Genomic DNA, 10,128 nt, shown 5'->3' with positions numbered 1-10,128 from the left:
GTGACGTCAAATATATAGGTGGGTCATTCATCGGTCAGAGGTTATGTTGTGAAATTGTCTTGGCCCAGTATATACATTATATATTACAGGTAATTTTCAAATTACCATGCGGATGATATATATATATTTAATGAATGAATTTACCATTGTTAAAAACAAAAACAAAAGAATCTTCCTGGTTGGATACAGTGTTTTGTCCTCCAGGGGGCGCCTGAGGGCTCGCGAATCAATTCCTCTGGTGAGCTGCGTGTGGAAATCTTTACAAAACGACTTTATAAAAAGTGCTTTGTACAATGATCACAACCACTGCCATATTTCTTCCTAAATGTCAAACAACATGGCAAAAACCAGAACAAACCACAAATATTTCAGCCAAAGAATGCATCTGAGACGTGGCTTGTGTCTGAACAGAATGGGTCTTTATTCAGGAAATCAAAGAAAAAGATTGTAATCAACACCCCATTTAAATACAAAACAAATCAAAAAATAAGGAACAACATGATATTCAGTTTGCATATCAAAGAGCCATTCAGTAATAATTACAGTCTGAACACTTCATAAACCACTTGTGTGAATCTATACACAAACTTGATTTAGAAACTAGAACATTAACATTATTACAAAGATTTTAGCTTTAAAAATAATCCAAATTGAAATAATATCTTAGCAGTTAGCATCATAAAATTATATATTCATATCTTTCCACATAAAAATACAAAATAATATTAATGACATATAATATGAAAAATTATCCCAAATATTTCGCTACTATTAGAGTAAAATAAAAAAACAAGAAACAAAAACAAACCAACAAACAAAAAAGAAATAGAAATATGCATGAAAAAGTTTCTCCTTTTGTTAGCAAAACACTATCCAAAATAACTACAATCATTTACATCAGTACAAAGATATCTGGATTTAAAAATAGTTGCAATGAAAAAAAGGGGTTTCATCTTTTCTGACAGTAAAAAATGACACTGTGAATCAGAAATTTGCAAAATATGCAATGAAAAAAATAAATCTGCATTTAAAAAGGTATACACTGCAATTCTCACTTTTTTTTATACAAACATTAGAAACAGTATTGCACGTCACAACACAGATTCGAGGTTAGTAAGCCTTTCAAAATGTGTTATATTCAAGTTTCTGAGTATCAGTGAGGGGAGGGCTGATACCCCTCCATCTAACCAGGGAGAGTCTCAAGTGTTTTCCATGAACATAGTAGAACCCTCAATGCTTCCTTCCTTCAAATAAACTACACCACCAACTTAAATAGTAATCAAATCCATGTGTGCTAAGCAATAATACATAAATAGATTCATACACACACACACACACACACACACACACACACACACACACACACACACACACACACACACACACACACATACACATACACAACTGCACGGATGATGATGATGATTCAAGAAACAGCCTTTTGCGTGTGAACGTAACCATAAATACGTGGGCAAATCAAGTGACAGTCAGAGGTCTACAGAAATAGAAAAATACAATTTAAATCAAATAGTTATCTGTCTACAAAAATAGTCAAATAAATATGATTTTTCAAAACGACAACAACGAAAACCCACACATTCACGTACGAAGCAACAGTGTTGAACACGGAAAAAGGACTTGCGGGTTTAAGTTCCCAGAAACACCTTCGCTACTCACTCAGAGCGGATGACCATAACCTGGGTCCAGCGTTTTACACAATACATCAAATAAGTTACTATGCAAAAATAAAGATATTTAAATTATCCAATAGACTTATAATAGGTCGCAATTCTTCTAGAATGAAATAGTACACACACACACACATATCCAAAACAAAACAAAAAGTGACGTGATTCAAAATAAAATAAAGACTGTTTTGCGTTCGACTCCAAACGTCAGGGAAAGAGGGATTGGTTCTCTCGGAGGAGAAAGGAGAGGAGAGAAATCGAAAAAGGTAGTGCATCACGTGTCCTCCAGAGTCTGGGACACGGCAACAAATAAATATACACATATATACGCAATAAATAAAACACACTGTTGACACTTGAAAGGTTAAAATCACATACACGACAGTACGACGAGGGCACTGAATTCTTCACCAAACCCGCCAACACAAGGATATATAGAGTGCAAAAAAAGAACGACAGAAAGAACAGTACAGAAAGAACAGTACAGTACCAAACGGACGGCCGGTCCACTGCTTCTGCAGAGATTGTCCACAAGACTGATCCGATCGAACGCAGAGAATCACCCGATCGCTCTCAAAATCAAAACGGCTCCGCTACACAAATATAATCGCCGTAACGTCTCTCTCCTCTCTTTTCTCCACGTCTGTTCTTCTAACCGATAGCTTTTGTATGGAAGCTTTTTCCGCCACGTAATAAACTATTTAAAAGATAATTGCGACGACTTATCTCACAATTCTGACTTAATTTTTTGCAATTGCGACTCTATCTTGCAATTCCGACTTTATTTCTTGCAATTCCGACTTTATATCTTGCAATTCTTGGAATTTTATGTTTGCAGTAATTAGTTTATCCGGTGGCAACGGTGCCCTGGGGGCGTCGATTCACAAGGTAGTGGAAGAAAAACTGCATAAACAAAACAGACCGGAACGAGCGCTAGCTACAGCGACAATGACAGCTACATAGACAGAGATCGTGCCAAGAGTTAGAAAGTACCCTCATTTGTACAGCTCTAGCATGAAAGAATACAAAGATATTTACATGGGTTGAAACTCTAGCATGAGAGATTGCGCAAAACTGCATGCGTCGAATGCCTGTGTATGTGTATGAGTCAAAAGAAGTAGCTAGGCTGTGTGTTCGACTGCGTACGCGTAAAAAAACGAAATATACTTTCTGCTCGGTGCACCGTGGCTTGGCTAAGAGCGCCCTCTAGTGCTCACCGTGAGAGAAAGAGAGCGCACATGCAGGGCTCGTTGTCAGAACAGTCACCGTCAATCGGACCAGTGCTGTGTCGTTAGCCTAGCTAATTTAAACATTCAAGTGCAAGAAGACATGAAAGATAACTCGCGCACACTGTGTGAGAAGTTTTGTCTGCGCTAACTGCACATCCGAAGCACGCTCCCAGAAAGCCACGTGAATACTGAATTAAGCTCTCTTTCGCATCTTCTTGCGCTTGAACGGACAATTTCACCGGGAAAAAAATTCAAAATGTCCGTCTTGGGAGTATCCTAGTAAATTTCGACTTTATATCTCGCAATTGCCAGTTTATGTCGCGCAATTCAGAGAAAAAAAGTCAGAATTGCAAGATGTAAACTCACAAGTGCGCGAGAAAAAAAGGACAGATTTGTGAGATAACAAGTCGCAATTACCTATTTTACTCTGTAGCGGAAACAAGCTTCCATACTTTTTGTCCAGAGAATAAACTAGGAAACGCGGAGATAGGCTCCGCCCACACACAGACAACGAACGACCACTGGTACAATTCCTTCGCCAGTTCCTACCAACTACGTCAGAGCTACCACAGAAAAAAGCTCTTGTCCTGCGCTCCAGCGACTACTGTAATACGAGGGGTGGAATTCAGGGGTGTTCAGGAAGGGCAAAGGTTAAATGTCGATCCTCTAGATCATAGAGTTTAAATCGAACTGAAACCTCAATTCATAACTAGACTCACACTGCACGAAGACAAGACACGAAAACCACAGGACAGCACACCGTCTCTTGACTAATTATCGAGTTACAAAATGGCAGAACTCACTACTCTAAAAACTAACGTCAGTTCTCTCGTAATAAGTTCGTAAAGGAATCATCACAACAACGCATGCAAAGGTTTACGAAGAATTTTACACTGTTTTTTTTTTCCTTTCGTTATTAGTATTGATTATCTAAGAGTCTGACCTTTTTTTTTTCCACCTCATGCTACATAAATTCCTCTGTTTATCGTTAATATGCATCTTTTTTTTTTCTTTCTTATATGTGCTGGTAACCTTTACACTGCATGCAAATGATGTACAGCCACAAACATGCACGAAAGATTTCACATTCTGTGTTTTCATGGCGCCGATCGGCCACGTCGTGCGAGAGGGAACGGACTGCATTTCTGTGTGTGACATCGCCAGTGATGTCACAATGGCATCTCATAGAACACCGACACTATCTATTCGTTACATCCTATATAGCAGCAAAGCTTCTTCTATAGCTTGTGATTAAATTGCAAGAGTAGAGCAACAACAAGCCAGATTAATATTCTGAGGTATTGTCTTTTCTTCTTTTTTTTTTTTTTTGCCAGTGGAAAATGGAAAGTCTCAGTAATTCATTATTGAATCATTCCTATTCCTGCTAAGAGCACATTGGAGTGAAAACAATGGGGAGGGGGGAAATATTACTCCTTTTTTTGTATCCGGCGGCAAACGTCTCGTTTTCAGGCCGCGCGTTTTGCTACCTTTGGTTCGAGATCCAGGGCAGGCATTTAGAGATTACGTCATCAAGAGACAATTGCGCACTTTGCCCACTAGGGGGGGATTTAGCAGCAGACTGACACGCGACGGACAGAACGAATGAACAGAACGGACAGGCTGCCCCCCCAAGCGAAAAACATTCTCGTTTCTACTTTTTTTTTTTAAATCTCACATATAAAAATAATTTGAAAAAACTACAAAAAATCAATCTCTTTTTTTTTTTCTTAATCTCCTTTTTAAAAAACACGAAGGTACCACAAAAAAACTCTGTTCCGAGCCTGAGATGTGCAGGGAGGGAGGGAGGAGAAAGAAGTGGTTTGGTGAAATAAACTGAGGCTTGTAGTGTTTCTGGCTGCTACAAAAGATAAAGATATATTTATATATTTATAGACATATATATATATTCTCTATATACTGTATACGGTTAATTACTCTACTGACAGCTTGGGTTCGGGGGGTCAAACTAAGCATCTTTTTTTTTTTCTCCCCGTAGCAGACGCGATGTTTCCGCTTCGTCTTGCATGCTGCCGTTCCCGGCTCTCCAGGAACTCCCGTCTTTAGTTCCAGCGGAAGTGGATCTGGCGGGGACGGTCGGCCCCCTCTTTGACCAGCGGCTTGTGAAACTCGCGTCCGGCGCGGGAGTGTATGTTCGCCCAGCAGAACTCGCAGTAATACTGAAGGCAGGTGACGTTGGCGCAGAAGAACGGGGCGAACTTCCCTCCGCAGCGCGCTCCCTGGCACTCGTCACACAGCTGGTCGTCCAGCACGTACGGCTTCACCTCCACCTGTGGGACGCACAAACAAGAAAAACACGGTTGATTTCTCCTCTGATAAAGTGCAACAGCTGATGTAGTCATCAATAAACAGTGCTGTGATATAGTTAGTCTGTGGACTATAATGTGACGGGTGAAATAATGATACGTTTATAGCCTTGAATTACTCAAGATCAGTACATCATTCAAATGTTGTAATACTTTGAGGAAATAGGGTATTATGATTTCTAAAAATATGATTACATGTAGTTAATGCTGTATACCACAATGCAATGCCTTGTGAAAATGAAGTGCTCTTAATTGTATCGATTGTGCATTTGTAGTGTGCTTCAAATCTTAAAAGTTGCAGAATAATGATATCGAATACACTTTCATTACTATGTTTTTTTAAAGTCTCCCTGTGGTGAAACTCCAGCTTTTAATTTTGATTATATGTCTATGTGGGTTTTTTTTTATATGCTTTAAGACAAACCATGTGTAAATTCATAAGTCGACAGCATTGCTGAGTATTTTCTCCTTAAAACTGCAGTGAACCAAAGACAATCTCGAAATCTCTGGTGTTTCTGACGTCACAAACTACCTTGTAACCAATCAGATCAACGTGTGATCGTCAACCAGTGGATCTCTGAGCTGAGTGAGTGAGTGGAGGCGGGGCTCATTTGCATATTCATAGAACCACACATACTAAATGAGGCAAGGGTGTCGAGTTACATTCAAGATATTTTAAGGCATGAAGATTTTTTTTTTATGTAATTTTGGTGATCAAAGAGGAGTTTTAATGGATACAATTACAAATACAACTACAGACGGACTTTAACACACTAAAGTAAACTTTTGTGCACATTATAATGTCAAATTAAGTACATGTTAAATAGTCGTTTTAATAATATTTTGTCGTGCTTTAAAGAAATACATTTACTTTGATGTGCTGACTAACATACTAAAGCATAATGTAAAGTACTTGATTATAATTTTACCTGTAGTGTGTTATTTGATATTACATTTAAATTTAATTTATTTGAAAAATTTACTAAATTGATTCCAAATGTGTAACTACAAAAACATGACATACAAGTTTCAATAGAAATGACATTAAAGTATATTTTAGTTAACCATAAATACTGGTCAGTACATTCAGCAGTTCACTTTAACCATATTTCAAACATAAATTACATATAAAGGACTGAAGTCCTGATTATGGGTCAAAATAAGCTCTAAACTGTATTTAATATGAAATTAAATTATAATGCATTTTCATTTATTGTGTCAAAAAAAAAAAACATTACATTCAGTTCGCACTTAAGTATATTATTTCTGTAACAAGTACTGTTGTAAAAATAAGCTGAAGTGCACTTCTTTTTCACATATGTTCAATGTAATAGAAGAACAAGAATAAATACATATTGCACTGTGGTGTACAGTATTTGTTGTTCTTTGTTATAATCAGTGCTCGAAGTGGGGACTCACCGGTACGGAGTACCGGCACTTCTGCATTTTACTCTTAAGCGTACCTGCACTTTTTCTTGCGTACCGCTTCTTCTCGCATGTAGCCGGTACTCTACCACTGACAGAAAAAGCGTCAGTGTCACGCCCGTTTCACATATACTCTGTTTGCAGTGCGTATTTTTATCCGGTCCGGCAATGCGTTCCAGGAGCGGTGCGTATACAGCAGTGCAACGATCGTTTCCGCACCGAGTCTATTTCTGCTGTGCTGCACGCACTGAATTAAAGTGACAGCACATGGTTCGTGGTCAAAATGGACACAGAATGACATGAAAATATAATAATCTCACCATAAATGTATTTTTTGGACTTGCAGACTTGGAGGAGTTCCGTTTTCTCTCTCTCTCTCACACACACACACACACACACACACACACACACACACACACACACACGACTTGCATTTATGTTGTTAATAAATAACAATAAATTGTTGTTGTTCCAGCAATATCTTTTTTTACCATCAAGTTTTGTTTTTCACTGTAGAAATCTCAAATGTTTATTTGTAGATTATTTGCCAATGCAAGAGAGTACCGGCACCTTTTTCCCCCCACTTCAAGCACTGGTTATAATGCACCCTTTGCCAAATCTAGCACTTGGGTGTTCTATGTATACAGAAAATTAAAGCACAGAATGAATACTATACACTACTGAAATAGCAAGTGTAAGTGTGCTATTCTGGATGTAGCTAGTCTCAAAGAATGGCGTAAGTGGCATGTGGTTACCCGTTTGTCGATGTCTCCGTGCTGCAGCTGGACGAATCGGGCGCTGATGGCAGCGATGTAGCTCTGCTGATTGGAGAAGGCCACACGCCCCGCCCCCTTTGGGTACTTCAGCTCGGGATCCGTGTCGATGCCCGCGTAACACACGCCACCATACAAGCGGTCCATGATCATGGCCAGCTCCACTGCAGAGCACACACACACACACAAAGAAAACACATAAAAACAATATATAGATGGAGAACATGATTTGAATGTCACTTTGTTTGAAATAAATTGTGATTATTGGCACAGGTTGGGTGTACCAGCTCTCAGTGGACGTGGCACTCCTCCCACAAAGATGGTTTTGCGAGGGTCCAGCGGCTGAGATCCGTCCATCACAAAATCACTGTCACTCAGGTTCCACGGACGAATCTGGACCTGAAACAAACACCACACACAGATCGTGCATGTCAAACACAGACACACCGCGAAGAAGAAGTTTGCACTTGTAGTGTACTTTAAAACTGTACACTTAAGACAGATTATGTAATATTAATTAAAATAAGTGCACTTAAATAGAGTACACTTTCACGACTGTTTCTTAACACACTTAAATGCACTTCACAATAATGCCAAATTAAAAGTGTTACTTTAAAATGCATTTTAAAATCATTATGTTTTAATAATCTTTTGTCGTGCTTTAAAGAAGTACGCTTGTTTTGATGTGTTGACTAACATTATAATATTAACAAGTTATTTAGTATTACATTTAACATTTATATATTTTAAGTGAACTAAATTGCTAATTTATTATTAAAAATGTGTAATATATTTAAATACATAACACACAATAGAAATTACATTAAAGTATATCTTCGTTCACCATAAATGCTTTTCAGTACATTTAGCAGTACACTTTAACTATACTTCAATAGAAGTAATTATGAAATTACATTTAAAGATGTTCTAAAGTCCTACTTAAGTGGATCAAAAAACACTCAGCTGCATGAATTTAATAGACATTACATTCAGTTCGCACTTAAATATATTATTTCTGTAACAAGTATGCTGAAGTGTACTTCTATTTCACAGTCAGAGCATATTCAAGATCAGAGCTGTTCCAAAGCAACAAAAAACACTTCTTTAAAACCCAATGGCGTGTGTTTATTCTCTGTTCTGAAGAACTGAAGTTCTCTTTACGTTCACACTGTCCCTGAAAGAGGACTCTGATCCTTTTTTGGTCCACTTAAGTAGGAATGTGGTCTCAGACCTCTTTGTGTTCATACTGTTGCTTTTTGGATCTAGTTCAGTGTCAGCTGAAAGCGGGCCGTACTCAGACAACCTCCCGAGATGGTCTCAGTTCGGTTCGCTTTTAAGAGGTTTGGGATCAATTGGAGTGTTCACATACAAATCCGCCATGGCGCGAGCACAACTGGCTTTTAAAGGGAATGGGAGATGAGACTCTGATTGGTTTATTGCACATTACGGCCAAAACACAACCATTAATCATTAAGAGAATAGGGACAACCCTTTTAGACCGTGCACCGGGAGCGCCAACCATTTTCCCCATCGTCAAACTAGCAAAAGTGGATTCGGACCGACCTAAGTGCACTTGCACCGTGCACTTTAGACCATGAGCTTAGATCCTTAACATAGGGCCCAGTATGTGGACTCACAGGCTTGTCTTTGATGGTGGGGCTGGACACACACAGGTAGAGTTTGCCGTCCTCCTCCAGACAGGCTTCGATCAGGGCCTGCACTGAGCTCTCCTCTTGAAACAGGAGGAAGGCGTAACCTAGACAAAAGCCCACCACACAGTCCATCCGTCAATCAAAGGATGGCGAATTTGATTAAGTATAGCAGGGTTTTGATGTCTCAGAGTTTACTGTTAATTTACAAGTGTAATAATCACAGTAATAACAGTGACAGTAATAACTGTTAACAGTATTATTAACATTAATAATCACAGTGCAGTAAGTACATGCAGATCCTGGATTTGCGGTGATTTTTCTAGACGTACCTTTAGGAGGGAAGTAAGACTTGCTCTCTGCTTTGTGTGGCCAATCAACAACCAGGTGACCAAAGCGCCGAAAACTGCTTGTGATTTCATCTGTGTGAAAGATGAGAAACTGAGAATCAGAGAGAGCTGCGGGAACGGTTGCAGAAACTTTTGCATACAGGAAACATAATGATTTTAATCTGCACGAGTAGAGGAGAATCAAAAAAGTCTTTTGTATTATGTTTCGGTGTGGCCCTGATCACTATATCTGCAAGGTGAGGGATCAGTATTTGAATCAGGTCAAATTCTCTTCAGACTGACAGTAAATCAACATTTCTCATCAGCGGCAGCCATTTTGTTTGCTGATCTGCTTTGGGTGTTATGTGTCTCAGTGCTGTTATCGAGTAATCTGCCACCAGAGAGATGTCAGAAAGACTTCAGTGGCGTCAGGGCAAGACTGAAACAGGTTTGCAAAGTCTTTTGTACATCCGAAAGACTGGATCAGAGCTCGATAGTCAAGAAGACGAAACCAGAGAGTGTAAGAACAGCTGACGAGGAGTGAAGAGGTTCCTGCTTTCTAAAACATTAATTAAGAGTTAATATAATATAATATAATATAATATAATATAATATAATATAATATAATATAATATAATATAATATAATAAATATAATATAATATAATATAATATAATATAATACATTTTAGAATTAGTTATTATATTAAAT

General features: G+C 38.5%; 1 protein-coding gene across 3 annotated transcripts in view; it reads right to left on the bottom strand.

The window, feature by feature from the left end:
* Window positions 1-397: 397 nt before the first annotated feature.
* The window catches only part of cpeb2 (cytoplasmic polyadenylation element binding protein 2), a 33,324-nt gene continuing 23,593 nt past the window's right edge, over window positions 398-10,128 (bottom strand). For all 3 annotated transcript variants that reach the window (XM_082145101.1, XM_082145102.1, XM_082145103.1), the window contains 5 exons: window positions 9,421-9,510; window positions 9,077-9,195; window positions 7,724-7,838; window positions 7,422-7,603; window positions 398-5,205 (listed from right to left, as the gene is read on the bottom strand). In XM_082145101.1, coding sequence (XP_082001227.1) covers window positions 4,978-5,205; window positions 7,422-7,603; window positions 7,724-7,838; window positions 9,077-9,195; window positions 9,421-9,510 — 734 coding nt within the window. In that variant the 3' untranslated portion in view covers window positions 398-4,977. The remainder of the gene's footprint in view (window positions 5,206-7,421; window positions 7,604-7,723; window positions 7,839-9,076; window positions 9,196-9,420; window positions 9,511-10,128) is intronic.

Source organism: Leuciscus leuciscus, assembly GCF_965113295.1.
Source record: "Leuciscus leuciscus genome assembly, chromosome: 18".
NCBI classification, from domain to species: domain Eukaryota; kingdom Metazoa; phylum Chordata; class Actinopteri; order Cypriniformes; family Leuciscidae; genus Leuciscus; species Leuciscus leuciscus.
The sequence above is the reverse complement of the archived record's forward strand: the minus strand, read 5'-3'. Positions and strand labels throughout refer to the sequence as shown.